Source organism: Monomorium pharaonis, chromosome 11, assembly GCF_013373865.1.
Source record: "Monomorium pharaonis isolate MP-MQ-018 chromosome 11, ASM1337386v2, whole genome shotgun sequence".
Classification (NCBI taxonomy): Eukaryota; Metazoa; Arthropoda; class Insecta; order Hymenoptera; family Formicidae; genus Monomorium; species Monomorium pharaonis.
This window is the reverse complement of record NC_050477.1, coordinates 12,060,518-12,079,916: the sequence shown is the minus strand read 5'-3', so window position 1 is coordinate 12,079,916 and position 19,399 is coordinate 12,060,518. Positions and strand designations below refer to the sequence as shown.

General features: G+C 33.3%; 1 protein-coding gene across 3 annotated transcripts; it reads left to right on the top strand.

Annotated features, from left to right (window-relative positions):
* Nucleotides 1–7,805: 7,805 nt before the first annotated feature.
* LOC105835177 (facilitated trehalose transporter Tret1) lies at nucleotides 7,806–18,973 on the top strand. Of its 3 annotated transcripts, none has more exons than XM_036293816.1 (4): nucleotides 7,806–10,135; nucleotides 13,652–13,770; nucleotides 13,922–14,184; nucleotides 17,247–18,973. In XM_036293816.1, the coding sequence occupies exons 2-4, from the start codon at nucleotides 13,692–13,694 to the stop codon at nucleotides 18,303–18,305; spliced, it is 1,401 nt and encodes a 466-aa protein (XP_036149709.1). In that variant the 5' UTR covers nucleotides 7,806–10,135; nucleotides 13,652–13,691; the 3' UTR covers nucleotides 18,306–18,973. The 3 variants fall into 3 exon arrangements, with proteins under 3 accessions (XP_036149709.1, XP_012533664.1, XP_028047397.1); XM_012678210.3 differs by lacking the exon at nucleotides 7,806–10,135 and adding an exon at nucleotides 10,566–11,068; XM_028191596.2 differs by lacking the exon at nucleotides 7,806–10,135 and having other exon boundaries at nucleotides 12,291–13,770.
* The last annotated feature ends 426 nt before the right edge of the window (nucleotides 18,974–19,399 follow it).

Genomic DNA, 19,399 nt, shown 5'->3' with positions numbered 1-19,399 from the left:
TGATATTATAGAAAAATCGATTATAAATACTTACATATAATTTAGTAAATTATTAATAGACAGCATTGTATATATGTATATGTATTTATATTCAATATTTTATCTTTATTTTAAATATATACATAATTTTATAATAAAACACTGTATTTTTCTTAAACAAAATCAATTTTTAAAATCTATTTTTGTGAGCATTTAGTGGTTATCCGATATCCTGTTTCTCTTCGATTCATTATACATTATTATCATATTTTTATAAATAACGTTTTAAATACATATTTCATAACTTCAGTCTAGAATTAATTGAATAACACAATGACAAATGTAATCGTTACGTTTCCAATTTAAAATATTAATTTATTAATATAAAATTATTGTACAAAATTTAAAGGGGATCAGTAATATACTTTTTCTTCTATTAAATTTGATTCAAATTTAGTCTATCTTTTTATTAGGTGTGTATATATATTATATATATATATATTGTAAAAAAATACAAATAATAAAAATATTATATCATGCAATTATATTAAATTTGATTCTTTAATATTTAACAGCAAACAGCTAAAAAGTATTATTTAATAGAATTCTTAAGTAAAAAAAACCTGAGCTTTTTACGGTCACCGTTCTACACGGTCGGGTGAGAGACATTACGCTTCTGGTGTAAACGAAGATCACGCCTGGAATCGCACCAGGAGATTCGCTGTTCTTTTCCATTTTAACCGCAATAATCGAATCTCGATTATCTCCACCGATATCCTGTGAAATCATTATCCCTTAATTCCAGAAAGCTCATTTATCCTACGATTACGAAAACGAATCCCCGACGCGTTCTGCAAATTTATGCATATTAGCAAGTCTTGGCGTGTTCGCAGCTGTGTATCGCTCCTCGCGACTACGGTGCTCGTTCGAGACCTACCCTCCGTGTGTGATTCGACACACGGTGTTATTAAACGATATGATAGTGAGAAATTACAGTCGTTTGACGTCGCATGCATGCATTCGACACGCGTCGAAGGAGTCGATCAGCTGAAAGGATTTGACTATACGTAATTATGTCGAAATTACTCAATCTGGCGATGGCAATCTGGCGAATTACACCTCCAAGTAACGTTCCACCGAGGGCGCTTGTGCGAGTGTGTGTGAGTTCGACAGGTCCGAAGCTGCCGGGGTTAAGAAGGGCCGAGGCGATGCCCTGCGCTCACGCTATGGCGCACATAAATATTCCCCTTCGGCGAACCACACATCCGCATCCGTAGCATATGTAGCAGGGGTGAAGGTGCACGGGGGGAGGGGGGAGAGTTGCATCAGGTGCGCCGGGTACACGCAGCTAGGCTACATTTTCATTTCTTACGTTCACGGTTTCCGGACATGTCAAATTGAATCAAGTCGAGTCAGATCAAGAAATTTGAACCAAGTCGAGTCGAGTCAAATAAAGTTAAGTCAAGCCGAGTCGAGTCGAGCTAAGTAAAGTCAAGTCAAATCAAATGACGTCAAAAAAGAAAATTGATTAAATTAGCCCACCCTCATCAGCCTGTCCACTGTTAGGTTTTAATGCAAAGGAGTGTAAACGCGGGGCGATGAATCATGCATATTGTTATTCGCACTTTGGCAAACATTTTCTTTATTTCTGGCTGGAAAATATTATTCCGATCAAATCTTATCTCGACTGTTTGTGCAATCGTTGAGTCAATGGAAATTTGTTAATTAATAATTGTCTAGATAGCACGCATGCCAAAAATATATTAAAAGGATGCTCTAAAGATGTCTTTTTTCAGACATGCATATTGAAAGACGTCTGGACAATATCCTTGATTGATTTTCAATGCAATCTAATAATCGATCCTTTATTGTCACATTATCAAGCTAAGCGATTTTATTAAGCCACTCTTATGTTCGTGCAATTTGGGTATTATTTAAATTCAGAAATCAATTGTTTGTAATTAGAAATCTATCAACAATTATCCGACACGATCGACATTATTTTTACAATAATAATTCGTCTTCCTATATCTCTAATGGGGAAAGTAAGTGAGTGGTTGTTCCAAGTAATGCGGTAATCGATCGGTCGATAAATTGAAAGAAATTCAATACGACGCACTATAATACGATCCTTAAAGTGTGTGCAGACGCATGAGAATATAGATTCTCCTTTTACGAGAGACTGGAAAAGGAATTGATATTCAAGGCGGGTGGATGCGCCTCGCATCTTCACGAAAGGCATCTTACGCGAGCATATACTCGTGTACGTTGAGCGTATGTACACACGCGTGTATACATGTGAGAATATTCTAATTTAATATCACAAGCCCGTTCGCCTTCGAAGCTTCAAGTGCCAATCGAGATTTCCTTACGACTCGCAAACGTTTCACATTCTATTAACTTTTCGTCGATTTCTTCTTCGCGTATCCTTCCACATCTCCTCCTTCCCTTCCACTACTACAGTTTCTTTAGCACTTTAAGCTTAAATATATATCTTTTGACATAGGAGCTGTTAACGTTGCCATTTTAAAAATAATAAAATAATAAATAAAATTTAAGCATATAAAAATGTTTAGATTTGCCTTTATAATCATAAGCTTATTTTTAATTTATTCTTAAGTTTTTATATTATGTGAAAGAATTTTAAGACACTTTTTATAATAGAGAAGAAAGTGGTGTTACAGTCTTTTATTTTACATTTTGTACAGTAACTTTGTTAATAATCAATAATTTAAATGGAATACTTAATGATTACAGTTATTAATATGTTGTTCAATCGATTTTGAACTCAAAATCTTGTAAGAAGACTTATAATAAGAACTTATAAAATATTTATTATTCAAGATGTTATCTATTATAAAATGTAATGATACTGCATAATGGGTCGAAAAAGGGATAGTATTTAACATTTCTTCATAAAGATTTAAAAACTGGTTTCATTATAAAAAAAACACAATATTTTGTTTTAAAATTATATATTTATTCAAAATAAAGAAAAAAAAATTGTAGAATATACGCAAACGTATGTACGTTTACATAAGGCTTCCACATATAAATTGCAATATAAAAAATATACATGTAATGTAAACTATAGATTAGGAATAAAACTGCGATCAACGTATCAAATAACTCGATGTGAAAACTTTGAAAAAGAGGTGGTGTTAGGTTTATTGAGATATCCGCACATTTACGAAGTACATATATATGTAATAATACGCTTAGTTAAAAAAAATAAAGTGTAATGTAAAAGTGTGTAATTAAATGTTAAAATGTACTTTGAAAGAGTTTCAAAAAATGCTCAAAAATAAAAGTGTATAACAAATCGAGTATTTTGTATTGGCATATTAGCATTACTGCATAATGGCAGGCTACTAAATAAATAATTTTAAGTAATTACTAAGTAATCACTCGCAATAAATTTTTTATAGTTTTTTTTTAATACGTTTATAGTATCGTATAAAGTTCATCAATTTAACTTAAAATATTTTTTCTAGCTTCAGTATTCAAGTTCGACAAAACGTATCAGCATGCACATCAGTTACATAGAACTGAAAATATGTATTTAATAATGGATACTAACATTTTATATTAAGCACCAGAATCCGCTTTAACTGAGATTTTCAGATATTTTTTTCTCACGATTGTATTAATTTATCAATTAATGGCGGAGATATTAGTACAGCAGAAAATCGTGGCAAACATTCTGTAATAAATTTCGCACTGTTCACACCGATATTTTTTTAGCACGTTGTTATTGCTGTTTCGTGATATTCATCGTAGGAGTTGCGTAACGAACACGATTTTGTCATTAAGCGATGCTGGGCGACGTTCAAATTCTCATTCAGCGGCATAATACCCGATAAATAATTTAATTTACACCAGCTGAATACCCGGCAGTTTCAAAGCCGATATATTAATCGGATTAGTGAAAATTGACGAAGCAACGCGGGCAGATTGATTTCTACCGGTAATTGCTTTCACATCGTCATGTAATTAATATAAGTCCGCGGCGCAACTTAATGAATAGACGCAGCGAACAAATCGACAGAAATGTCTTCAACTATTTTTTCTTAGAAAAGTTTTTTTTTTCTAAAGCTACACCTTTGATAAATGACGATAAAATTGATAAAAATAATATTATCGAGTCTCCGTTAACGTTTATTGATATTTATTGATATCAACTAGTTTTGTATAAGCACAAATTTTAAAAGGTCGATAAACATTATACACGGAGAGAATTTTCTTTTAAAATTATCTTCAAAATTATGGTATGGGACAACATGAAGATTCTTACTATAATTTTAGTATAATTTAGAATAATTTAGTAAAATTTACTAAAATTTTCAGTTAAATTTAATAAATTTTGACCAAATTTAATTAAATTTTATTAAAAGTACTAAATTTTATTAAAAGTATAGTAAAATATCCTTCAAAATTTATGTTGTTCCACGATTTTATTATAATTTTTGAGAGTAAATTCTAAGAAAAAATTCTCCCCGTGTATCAGAGCTTATTGCTGCACCCGTGTTGTTCGGAGTTGGTTGCGCAACTTCTTTTGCTGAGGGACGTATCTGCAGGTCGACCCGGATTTATAAAATCGCGTAGAGGTACACACGGTTATTCTGCTGTTGATTTGATATTTCAGTTTAATACCTGAATGCATCGGTTTTGCCAGATCGGCGGGGGATATCACAAGTGGACCGGAATATCAACAATTGTTTTCATCGGCGAATAGAAATATCTATCGCATGCCCACATATAGCGGTATGGATTTATTCAATAGACAAGGGATATTTAATAGAACGATCAAAGCCATTCCGCTGCAAAGCCCGTTCTGCTCTTTGATTGTTGCCCTGAAATATATATATCGATATACAGATATACGTTATAGATAGAGATTTTACCGTGCAAAATAGAAAAATTGACCACTCGATCGGCTTTACTATCAACGAAATTGCACGTGCGATTTTTTTTTAAGTGATCGATTATAGATTTATTAGCTAGAATAGAATGTGAACACTTCTCGAAGCAGACATCAGAGTCAGTTCAAGTAATAATACCGAAATAAATTCAAAGTAATAACATTGAAATAAATTCGAGTTTAATATTACGATTAACATTCTTAATGGGGAAAATTCGTGGAAATGTTGAAGAAGAAACGGGTTTCTTCGGTTTTTTCTTGTCATATTTTTCAGATTATTTTTTTTCTATTAAGATGTCACTTTTATCGTTTTCCATGCCAATGTCTTTAAGATTTCTTGCATATTTAGGAGCCATAATAAGTAAGTGACTTTATCCTCAATAAAGTTTGTCATTGTTACAGTACTATTTTTCAGAAAAAGAAAAAAGAATTAAGTCTGTTTTTTCTCAGTTTTACTTTTCTGGAAAACTAAGACCACACTGCAGATCACTAATATAAAATTGAAATAATATCGCGGCATCCGCGTTTCTCAACCTCCTTGCGAGTTCGGATGTAATTAGTGGGGATAAGAGGCGGGGAGGCGATGAATCGATATGCTTGTCGTGGGATAAGAACCCTTCGAAGAGGATTCCATTGCGACGACGGCGCACCGTGGCCGTCGGATAACGAATTCCAAAGCTCGTCACGCTTGTCACGGCGCCAGGCTACTTACTCGACTTGTATAATTATTCGATACCCGAACCGCCACCGCGCGCCGCCGCGCGCCGCCGACGTTGTCGACGACCGGGAACTTAACGATTCCACGGGAGACGCGCGTGTCGCAATGCCCCGGGTAAAATTTCTTGACGGTTCGAAGAGAAGACGAGAACCGCCACTGAATATCAATGTACGAGGAGCCAGTCTCACCTCTCGGTCTCGCCGTCCGGGAGGATCGACCAATCGATTTCCCGATGCAAGTTGTTTCGGGGACGACTACGTAGTAGTATCCCTCCCGCTAAAATAATGGGATTCGGGGTGTCTCATCCACCGCGCGACGTTTATCTCTCTCCGGATTCTTTTCAAACGTAACGCTATTACTATAGATGTGTTCTCACGGAAATCATACAGCGTGCACGAGAACAATCGATACTGAAAATTCCCGCGAGCGTGAGTCGCGATCCAGTTTTCGCAAAAGTGGGTAAAAATTTAAAAGTGGATTTTTAAATAATTATATAAGCAGCTTTTCTCAGTTATAATAGATATTTGTTTGTGATTTTTTATATATTCGTGTATTTAGAGGAAAATGTGAAATCAGTAAACTGGAAAACTTTCCGATGAAACTTATTTATGTGCAATTACAAATATAAGGGTACATATATAATACATTTGTATGTCTTTTTATCTCTTATATAATTTTGTATATACAAAACATACTAGTAATAAAAAGAAATAGAAATAATTAAAAGATTAATTTTTACTGAACTACACAGAAAGAAAGATTTCCTTAGATTTAATAAATAGTTTTGTTCGATTAAAGCATATATTTCTTTGGTTTTAATAAATTTTATACAGATTTCTTTAGATATAATAAAATTTATTAGAAACAAAGAAATATATGCTTTGGAACAGTCGAACAAAACGGTTTATTAAATTTAAAGAAATCTTTCTTTCTGTGTAAGAAATGTAATGAGAATGTAATATGTAATATGTTAATTAATTACAATATGTTATAATTAGGATAAAGTATAAGAGAGAATAGAATTGTAAAATAATTTTAAAATGTATTATTGACACACATTACGATAAGTGTATCAAAATATGTGATTAATTTATATATATATATATAATCATTATACTTTATCTCATAAAAAATATCGATTATTATGTATTGTAATATTATCTGTTGTACTAAACAAATAATTCGATAAGTAATTACTAAAATTTAATTTATTATAAATAATTATAAAAACTTTGTCATCTAATAATGGAGATAATGCGAGTAATAATATTTATGACCCATAATAACCTTCTCCTCAATATCCTATTAATTTTAACTAAATATTATAGTTATTTCATTATTTTGCTATTATTTCATAATTAAGTATTAGTAAACTAATCAGATTATTCTAACTAATAACATTAATTTAGTTTACCCAAGATCTTTAATATTGTTTATAAAATATTATCAATTAAATTTAAGGTCGCAGCCACAAATATCATGTTCAATTTTATTTGTTACTATGTTCCCTATACTTTCATTTTCGTGAGTTTATAAAACTAGTTATAAATAATTAAATTTTAGAATTATTAAAAATATTATAGTGTTGGAATTATTCGTTCTTTCTATACGCGTCATTTAAAAATCACTTTAATTCAAATACCATGAGTAAAGTAAATTAAAACAGAAAAATATAAAAAAAGTACGATATATAATATGTGGAAAAAGATTGATTAATAAATCAAAGAAAGAGAGAGAAAATTATTCAATATGCATCAAACCAAAATGGTAGTGCGCACGGTAGGAAAAATCCATAAAAATATTTAAATAGATTACTATTGTACTTCATACAAAAAAAAAAGATTTTGTGTGATCTATTCAGATTTTTATCTAAGTGATACGTGATTAAAAATGGTTATAACAAACAAATAAATTTTTTTAATATCTAAAATTCGGAAAATGTTAATAATACATAAATAAAAATCTTATTAAATTAAAATATGTGATATCAAAAATAAAAACAAACTTGATTAAAATAAGAGAGTTAGAATTAGAGTTAGAATTAGATTAGCGAAAGAGAGGGGGACGGGGAGAAAGACAGATTTTAAAATCGAGTTATTTTAATATACAAAAGAGTGTAATACATAAATACAGCATAATATAAATTCTTCTTTCTATATTCTCTCTCTCTCTCTCTCTCTCTCTCTCTCTTTCAGATGTATTTCATTAACATTAATACAAAATTTCAAGAAAGGAAATGAAGTACTCTAAAAATAATTATTAAGACAAGAAATTAATTACTGATAATTATACTATTACACAAGTGATCCAATGCATAAAAGAGCGACAGACTAAACCGACGCAGTGGTACGAACGGCGAAAAAAGCGGACACATTCGTAGAAAATGGTGAATTTCAAACATTCAAAATTGCATCAATGGTTATAGTTATTAGTTCAAGTAAGGCTTAAAATTAGTGTTAATAATTTTTTATTTTTTAATTAAACAAAGTTTTGATGATTGAAAGTAAACACCTTTCATTTACGTATTAAAATATTTTATTTTAGCTTGTGTTCAAAACTTGTAGACGTATGTGCATAAATCGATATTGTCAGCTTTACTATGAACAAATACGCAGTCAAGAATCGGTTTCGACCCCCCATCATGACACACGGGCGCCTGACTTCCCTTATGACGTGACAAATTTGACCAATAAGAGTCATTTTTCTGAGGATCCGAGCGGGGATAATTGCAATCTTTAAAAGACATGCAAGCGCTTGTTACGTCATTCGGCTTATTCTTTCTGCAGAGATCCCTTACGAGAGGGGCGACTGCCCGTGCATATCCATACTTGCTGCACGTTAGAGTGATACGAGAGCGGTACAGTGTGGATCCGAGACTTGTGAAAAGTGGCCGTGCGTTTCTATACTTGATTCATACTCGATCAAGGTTTCTTCCTGCGCTATTCGATCTGGCACTGGCCCGAGTACAGTATTCTTGCCGCTAGCATCACTAACGAGTAATCTCGGCCTCAGAAATCACGGCTTGCTGAGATAAGAGTGTCAGGTATTCAACGCCTCTGTACAGTGTCGTAACTAGGGCGGTACCGTCGATGCCCCCGCACCGGGTGCAAGCTTTAGGGGGGCGCAGTCAAGATGATAAAATTAAAAAAAATTTGAAAAAAATTAAAAATTAAAAAAAAAATTGATGAAATAAGATTTTTAAATACTTCAAAAGTGATATATGACATGTCAACATTTTTTTGAAATTCAAAATTTGATTTTCAAACTCAAATATCCAACTCAGGGGCTCTTATTTTCTTACATTTTTTCTACATATTGCGTCATTTACCATGGCATTGCTTTTTTTCATTCTTCACGAGTTATGCAAAGCTTATGCAGTTTATTACATAACATTGATGTGTGAGTACATATGGTAATTCAATGTGCATATGCGTCACAAGTTACCAAAGTATTGTGTCATGCTTACAATTCTATAGACTGTAACTTTGTTTAAGTCACAAATAAGTGCACTATACTTTAATCCATGTACTTATTCCAGCGATACATAACTCATTTATTTTGTTATTACTTTATCTCATATTACTTATTTTGCGTAATTACATAATATTATTAATTTTATTTACCGAGTAATTTACATGGGCTTTTAACGTCCTATAGCTTATTTGATTTAACACTACGCGTTGAATAAGTATTAATCTCTAGTTTAGTCATAAATATTTATTATGTGATACAATCTTTATCCCTATTATTTTTTGTGTCTAGCTATTAATCCATTGAACAGATCGAATAGTGCAGGAAGAAACCTTGATCGAGTATGAATCAAGTATAGAAACGCACGGCCATTCCTCGCAAGTCTCGAATCCACACTGTATCGCTCTCGTATCACTCTACGAGCGATTAATTATTTAACCGAGATAGATTTTATTTATGCGTTGCATCCTTTGCAATTTAAATGCGTTGTATGCTTTGAAACTTAATTATTCTATGTACAGAAAGTTGTTTTGCGATAGTCTATCTTTGGCAAGTTATTGTTCTTTGTTTATGGGATTATTTTATTTTAACCAGTTTGTATTCTGCCTTCTTGCTTTATATCTATACATTTTATTGATATTTGTTTACTTATTCTCATTTATATTAATATTATAACAGATTCACTTTTTGTGTCTACTTTATTTGATTTATTCGCCGCCTTTCATTTTCGCCTCTTTCTTGATTCTGCATACTAGCGTCTTTATTAAACAGCTTGATTTCAAATAAATGCCATAAACACAATTATTGTCCAATTTAAAAAAAACTAAAGATTATTTTAAAGAAGAACATGTATGGAATATGAAAAGAAAAATTTTTACACACAGTTTTAATATTTAAACAATATTAATATTTAAATTTATTTGTTGAACGGAAAATGTCGAAAATTCGAACATAATCTAAATTAGAAGTCAAATATATGAATGGTGCCAACTGCCAACTCGTGCCAGAAAGTTCTACACAAATACTTGTTCAATGAGTATCTGACTGTAAGTACCTTAAATATTTCAACCAACTTTAACCAATTCTTCTCAAAATTAATGTTTTATGATTCTCTTCTGAGAACGAGTTTCCATTCGCAGTCAACTCGTCTTAAATTAAAAAATATTTGATGAATACTATAATATAAACCTATTATTTTGGGATTTCAAATTCAAAATCAAATTTAAAAATCTAAAATGGTAGAATCATTATGGCGCTAAATAAAATAAAAAAATAAAAAAATAATTAACAATAATTTTAAGCCTTTTACTTGAACTAATAACTATAACCATTGATGCAATTTTGAATATCTGAAATTCACTATTTTCTACGAATATGTCCGCTTTTTTCGCCGTTCAGCCCACTGTGCGTTGTCTACAACATATGGCTATGCGTCGTCGTCGAGTTTCGCGATTGTTAAACCACTTGTGTAACATTCTGCGCTTATCAGCGAAGAAGAGAGACGTGTTGTCGAAAGAAGAAAAGAATTTTACGGTTAACACACTGTCGCAAACAGAATCGCGCATCAGTTTCATGTACAACTCTCGCGAAAATATTTGTTCTACTAACAGCGCACGTCCACGTTAAAAACAGAGGCCACCCCGCACAAACAATGGCAGTGTGGTACCAGATCGATGTTTTTTCTCTAACGAAAACGTTGAATCAGTGTGAACAGTGATGCATTTGTAGGGAAGTATGCAAAATTGCTTTGCCGGTAGTAATCGTCATCGACACAACGCGACGCGATAAGCTACTAGCGGCAGATTGTGTATACTTCAATAAAAATGCGAATGGAATTACAAAATACTCGCCGTTTTTCGGATCAGTCTTGGATTTCGGATGTTCCAGTATTTAAAAATGTAGTCTTGCATTTCCGGACCACTCCCGATCCGAAACGATATTCCGCGATGTATCTTGAGCTTCCCTTTTTTTGCGAAAAAGTAAGTGCAGTTGCAATTTTAACGTAAAAGGATATAACGCCAATGTCTGGAAGTTGAATTGACTTGGTTGATCAATTAATATTACTCGGTGATGGATATTTCCTGATCGGATTTGAGAAATTAATTTAACAACTTTAATTATTAAAGCTGGGATAATTATGTACGTGAAAATTGATGTACTTGGTACAAGTGAAACGATACTTTAACATCTCTACGCAACTAAAATTCAATTGCCGCGCGTTATTTCTGATTCGTGAAGAAGTTCTATTAAATATTGTTCTATTAAAATGGATCTATCTAAAGTTGTCACCGACGATTTATTTCTTCTTATCCGACAGTTTATTCTTTCTTATCTTATTTATTCTTTCTTGACCTAGATAAATGATCACGGAGCATGTAGAAATGTATAAATTTTTATATTACGAGATGTCAAGAAATGTTTATTAATGTAGCATATATAAACCTTGTCACATGATCACAAATTCAAAATAGTTTTTAAACTTTGGCAATATAATTTTAGTATCCGGAGCTTAAAATATAATTTTTATAAAAGTATTTGTGATACAAATATAAAGTAGAAAATACAAAGAGTGAAACAAAATAATAAAATAATAATTTAAAAAATAATTTTACAATAAAATAAATTAGATATTTTGTGATTCGCGCAACAATATAATATAGAAAATTATTATTGTTATTATTATATTATTGTGTGTGTGTGTATATGTGTCTATAAATACATTTTGCAAAAAACTTACACGATGGATATTAAATTAGACTCTTCTTCATAATCTATAAGAAATTACACAAATAAAATATTTAATCTTTATTGTTATTTACCTTGTTTTGTACGCCAAGAATACTAATTTAATATTCTGCATATCAATTTCTCAAATGCATTTTTTACAAGCACATTTTTTAAATGTATCTGAAATGTAGTAAAAAATTATCGTTTGTTATTTATATAGAATTATTTAAATGTTCTGAATGATTTTGAGAGGTAACTTATTATACTAATTTAAGACAAAAACTTTATATAATTATATGTTTAAAGCAACTTTAAGTTTTAAAGATGTAGAGTGTCAAAATTAAAAAAAAATTCGTTTTTTTTTTAATTTCAAAAATTTTTAATATATTATTTGAATATATTATTTTGATGAAATTTTGCGTATAAAAGGCATAAAGCTCATTTTTTAGGATAATACATTTTTAGAAGAAAACAAAATTTTTTCAACTTTAACATACTATATCTTTGAAACTAAACCGTTTCGGATATATATAAAGTCATATAAAAATTTCACCTTGAATTAATGTATTAGAGTCACTCTTTAAAATCTTTTAGAATATTCAACGATTATTCTGTATGTTTTACAGTTCGTATTGATTTTCCGATATCGTTTGACTTTTGCTTTTTTTCTATTTCGGTTTTGTAAACTTTGGCGATATTACCTTTGTTACTTGACTTTGTTAACTTAATTAATGATTAATTAATGATTAATTAATTCGGGCGAGTAATTCAAATCTAACCTTTTCACTAAAGCTTTCCGCTAAACTTTGTATTAAAGAAATTAATGACACGTGCTGCTTTTCATGTTAAAACTTGATTTAATGAAATGTGTTCGCTCAGTAATACAAAGCTCGTTTCAATATATAATTTATGTCGGATTGGAGTTCTATTTATAAGTTTACCGTTTTGTGTAATACATTTGAAAAATCAGAATACATGCACATGTGAAACATATATGTATGTTAATATATAATAAAATTATATTGCTGTTCTGTTCCAATTTCGCCTCTACTACTCTCTAAATCTTGAAAAGAGGAAAAAATCATTCGAGAACTGCATAAGTTCAATTTTCACTCTTTTGGAGTGATGTTTTATCCTACAAGAGAAGATTTTGTCATATGAGGGTAATTAATATAAAGATAAAAAAGGGATTTTTAAAAATATAAAATAAAAAGTTTACACAATCTTACATTAATAGGTAAAATTATTATATAGGTAAGTGTATATACCATATAGGTAAGTGTCAGAAAAAGTAATTTTTAAATAAAATATTACCCTTACAATTTATCAAACTGGCCAGTAATTATTACTAATTTTGAGTATTAAAAGTGCTAACAACAATACTTTTAATACTTAAAATAAGTATTAATTACTGGCCAATTTAATACTACCCAGTATTGCATTTTTATATGAGTAATGAGAAGATGAAATAAATTTTAGATCAAATAAATCTGAATATAACAGGAGAGGATTAAAATATATGCATTGAAGTATATGGCAAAGTATGTAAGCGAGTATGTAATGTCCATACACAAGTAAATCGTAAATGGACATTGAATAAGATTTACTAAGAGCCACTACTGTATGACATTTTAACGTTATTGAGAGATATGAAGTCGAAGATGTATATACTCATTTGATAACTTAATCTTAGATATTATGTATTTGTGCTACCATAAATCTTCACAAATCACACTTACAAATACCACAGTACTTACTGCGTTATCTCGTGAAAATATGTACAGGGATATAGAATCATTTTTATTCCACTGTGTTCTTATTACTCTCTATTCTAGTGTGCTATGAGAACGCAGGAACGCAAGTAATTTCGTCACGATGGGTACTGATGCCAAGAAAGGAAGATACACGACGCCAGGGGGCTCGAAGACATGGGAGTATCTGGCTATCTTTAATTGTAAGTGATTTCTATTCTAATTTTAGGACGAAACAATTGTTATTATGGTAAATAATTCTCTATTGATTCTGTTGATTATTACTGCTGTCGACGATCTCCCGCTCGATTGACCGAACGTCGTGATTACATGGTGCAATTATGCGAAATCAAGGTTCAATTATAAGCTTGTGCATTGGAGCGATCGTAGGATGGGACTCGCCGAGCATCGTGAAGCTAATGGCGTCGGACTCGTCGATTCCGGTTACCGTCTCTAACGTTTCCACCCTCGTAGCCATGGTTGCCATCGGTCACATATTGGGACCGATAATCAATCGACTCATAGTCGATAGGATAGGCCGAAGAAAGGCTATCATGTTCAGTGGAATAACGTCAATCGTCTGTTGGGGCCTGATTGCAATCGCTACGAGTATCTGGGTGAGCAAAAGTATCTTCGTGAGATGTCCTGCAAATCATCTTGCGAAAAATTAGCGAATACTTTTTTCTTTGCTTGTAAATTTGTGCCGCGAGTGAAGAATTTATTCAGAGAGATCTATTTTACATCATAGAAAGAGAAAGAGAGAGAGAGAGGGAGAGAAAGAGAGAGAGAGAGAGAGAGAGAGAGAGAGAGAGAGAGAGAGAGAGAGAGAGAGAGAGAGAGAGAGAGAGATTGATTGATTTTTGATTGATTGATTAAAGTTTATTTAGCTTTCTCAGCTATTATGTTTTACATAGATTTACATACATGCTTCTTTAACATCCGTTTAAATACATCAATTCTTTCACAACTTCTAATTTCTGCTGGCAAGGTATTGTATAATTTTACGCCCTCGTAACACGCGCTTCTTTGCGCACTTTTAGTTCTAACGAATTTTATTGCGATAGTCCCTTCCTGTCTTGTTTTTCTTCCATTTTTATTACTAATTACTTCTAGTCTATCCCTTAAGTAATTTGGCGCCAAGTTATGTAAAACCTTAAATATAAATATACATACATTATAGTGTAGTCTCTGTTTTATAGACATAAATTGCAACGCTTGTAATATATGTTCTATTTTGGTGTATCTATTACATTGTAATATTACTCGCATAGCCCGATTCTGTGCTACTTGCAATTTATTCAATTGCATTTCTCCCATATCTACCAGTAGAGACCAGGAGAGACCGGGAGAGACGGGAAGAAACCGGGAGAGACGGGGAGAGGCCGGGTGAGACGGGTAGAAACCGGGAAAGACCGGGAGAGACGGGGAGAGACCGGGAGAGACGGGGAGAGACCGGGAAAGACGGGGAGACACCGGGAGAGACCGGGAGAGACCGGGAGAGACGAGGAGAGACCGGGAGAGATGGGGAGAGATCGGGAGAGACGGGGAGAGACCGGGAGAGACGGGGAGAGACGGGGAGAGACGGGAAGAGACGGGGAGAGACCGGGAGAGACGGGGAGAGACCGGGAGAGACGGGGAGAGACGGGGAGAGACCAGGAGAGACGGGGGGAGACCGGGAGAGACGGGGAGAGACCGGGAGAGATGGGGAGAGATCGGGAGAGACGGGGAGAGACCGGGAGAGACGGGGAGAGACGGGGAGAGACGGGAAGAGACGGGGAGAGACCGGGAGAGACGGGGAGAGACCGGGAGAGAGGGGGAGAGACAGAGAGAGATGGGGAGAGATCGGGAGAGACCGGGAGAGATGAGGAGAGATGGGAGAGACCGGGAGAGACCGGGAGAGACCGGGAGAGACCGGGAGAGACGGGGAGAGACGGGGAGAGACCGGGAGAAACGGGAGAGACGGGGAAAGACGGGGAGAGACGGGAGAGACCAGGAGAGACGGAGAGAGACCGGGAGAGACAGGGAGAGACCGGAAGATTGATTGATTGATTGCGAGAGAGAGAGAGAGAGAGAGAGAGAGAGAGAGAGAGAATTACAGTAATATTATTTAATGCCTAAACGTAATTTATTAACATAAATCTTTTTGCTTCTTTAGTATTATAATATTTTCTCTTTTAATTTATTTCTTTAACATTGCAATATATATTCTCTTCCAATTTACGAAATCTTAAAAAAAATTAATAGGATGCAACGGTATATAAAAGATATAATTACGTCTTTCCACGTAATTTAAGAATTACATAAAATTTTGAGGAGTTATGATTATTCATAATAGGGTGCATACAATTTATGATTTATTAATGCATCGGTATTATTAAATTTTTTCCAATTTTTTAATGTAATTTTCTTTAAATAAATTTTTAAAATAACAGTTGTGTGTGTGTGTAAATCTCATTAAAAAAAAATTAAATTTTATGGGAAGTAAAATTTCAAGTAAATTTATTGCAAACAAAAATTAAAAAAAAATTATATACACTAAGAAAAATATTTAAAGAAACATATACATCCATTAATATTATTAATAATAATAATAAGTAATATTTTTTATATATAAAATTATTTTTAAAATATGAGTTTTTAGCTTAAAAAGAGAATCTCTAATTAGATTATAATATAAAAAAATAAACAATTAAAAAAAAAATAAATTTTCTTAAATATAAAATTTGTGATTAAACACAAATTTATTTATTCCAAAAATAAACAAGATCTAAATAAATTGTATTATAAATTGTATTATAAATAAATATTTATTTACAGTAAAAAATTATATTTTGGTTTTAAATAAAGAATTTTTTTCAAGCAATTAAACTTTTGTAATATATCAGCAATCATGATGCAGCATGTAACAGGCGGATGTGGCATAATTTTATTCCTCGTAATTAAAAAACTGTAAAATAGAATAAATAGCGCAACATTATAAACCTTTTTTTCTTTGTTATATTTATATAAAATACTAATAAAGTAATATTTTTAAGATAAAACCTAAAACTGAGACCTAAAATAAAAGTAAATGATGTGTTTTGATAGTATATTAAATGTTATATCAGTACAAATACTTGTATCTAACAGTTTTTAATTGGCCAAAGTATTCTTATTTAAATATTTTACACATTATGTTAATTTGAAAAAATTAAAAAATATTCAGATTTTTTATAAAATATTTTTAAATTTACATAATAAATTTATTTAATTCTAAACATTATTCTTTTAAGTTTAACTTTTTAACAAAAAACTTTTTATTAAAATAAACATTGCTTTTTGGTTAACATTTATCTTTTGTTAAATTTCTTTTGTCAAATTTTTCTATTTACAAAATATTTTATTTAATCAACAAAATGTATTAATTTGTTTCAATATAAATACTTAATTATATAAATAGATAAATAAATAAATAAATAAATAATTTTAATAAAGTACCTTTTTTTTACTTTAATAAATAATTCTGTGTACGTGTAAAAATCTGAAGTTTAAAGAACATTTAGAATAAAAAAATAATTTTACTATTGTAAGAATATGAGATTTTATTTATAAGCTGTATAATTCTCTAAATAAAGAAAAAGTTATATGATTCCACTTTTTTCAGCTGGAGAATTTGCTTTTACAAATTTGTTTATTACAGGTTCTCTACGTGGCCAGACTCATGGGCGGTCTGTGTTTAGGCCAATTCATGTGCGTATTCACAATGTACATCGGGGAAATTGCGTCGCCGAGCACTCGAGGCGCCGGAGGAGCCGCGAGCATGATCATGTTCAACCTCGGTATTCTCATGATGTTCACCATCGCACCGTACCTGTCGATATCGACAGCGGCGGTGATCTGGTTGACCGTGTCCATTGGTTTCACGATCGCTTTCTGGTTCATGCCGGAGTCGCCGTACTACTTAGTCATGACGGAGAAAACGGACGAGGCGGAGGCGGCGTTGGAGAAGTTGCGCGGCAAGATGGACGTCTCGGAAGAGTTGCGGGCGATCGTCACGTCGATATCTAACGAAAAACAGCACCAAAAGACCAGTAGTGTCAGGAGGCTGATGACTGCACACGCCAGTCGTCGTGCCTTCATCATCATCAATTTGATCACGGTCACCCATCAGATTGGGGGCTTCTTTATGCTGATCATATATGGCCAGCTGCTCTTCAAGTCCGCTCAGCTTCAGATGATCTCCGAACACACGGCCAATATCATAATCGGCGTGGTGCAGGTGGCCTCTGCGACAATCACGATCTTCCTGGTCGACAAGCTGGGCCGCAAGCCACTGATACTCTTCTCCGGCTTAACTGCCGCCACGTCAAACCTCGTGATCGGCGTCTTCTTTTATGCGAAGGACTACCTGGACGTGGACGTGTCCGCGTATTCAGGGGCGCTGCTAATTTCAGCGGTGCTGCTGGTGTTCGCCTTCAATTGCGGCCTGCTGCCCATGCAAATGATTCTGATGTCCGAAATGTTCGCCACCGAAGTCAAGGCACTCGCCACGTGTCTTCTGGCTACCACCAGCGGCTGCTTCGCCGTGATAGCGGCGAAGGCTTACATTCTAGTGGCCGTCACGTGGAACTACGGCCACTCGGTGCCTTACCTTGCATTCTTCGTGATCGTGACGGTATGTACCGCTCTGATTCTCCGCCTCGCGCCCGAGACGAAAGGCAAGACCTTTGTGCAGATACAAAAGGAGCTGAACGATTGAAGCGGCGGATCGAAGGACGAAGAATCGGCGCTTCCGGTTCGACCCGTAGGAGGATCCTCTATTGAATACCGAGAGAGCATATTGCCTCTCGTAAATTGTGCGTCTTAAAGAAAGATAATTTCGTACTGCGAGAGATCTCAACGCGAAAATCTCTATCTCTACCCTTCGACGTTCGCTCTCAACGGGGATCGACAGGAAGGAGGAAATTGAAAATTGCAGGTGGAAAGTCGAAGGAGATGACCCTTCAAGATGCACGAGCGAGCGAATTTTTGGGCGGCCACGTTGAAATTGCTCGCGACATTGATGCACGTGATAGGAGTGATAGTTTATGCGGTGTCTCGAGACTCGCCGGAAGTATACTACGCCGTATCGATTTGTCGATGCCACGGCGACTATGTCGTTTATATCTCGCCCCGGAGAAATTATATATTCACAGATGTACAAACGATGTCGGATGATAGCCCAATAAAGAAATGCCAGCAATCAAGATGCCAGAGATCCGCTCACATTATGCGTTATTCCATACTGTACGGTTGAATTGATTTGAAATTGAAATAATGAAAAATTATTTGACGTTAAGTTTAACGCATGTTTAAAACGGCCCTCTTAAATTTTTATGTTAATTTAATAAGATAAATATATGTTAGAAAGTGATACAAAAATTACATAAAAAAATTAATGACAAAATATGACACTTTGATGTATAAACAAATTGTGGAAACACATTTCTCTTTAGTAAAATTAATATTTATTATGTTTAGACGAGACATGTACACTTTATTTTATTTTTATTTTATAGTTTTGTGTGTGTGTGTGTGTGTATATAAGAATTTAATCGTATTAAAACTACATTTTTATGGAGAATGGGTGCTTTTTAATAAACAATAATTGCGTAATGTCTATGGCGATTAATGAAGATAGACCTTTATAAACGGCGGAGAATGTTTCATTTGATATAAATTGAATTGGTCTTGGCGGCGTTCGAGATAAAAAGTTTGGTCGTTAGTTAGACGAAAATCAATCATTGCAGTTCTTTTCGTTATCGCTGACAAAAAAGAACCTATTAGATGTTTATGCCTTTACTTCTAGGGCGG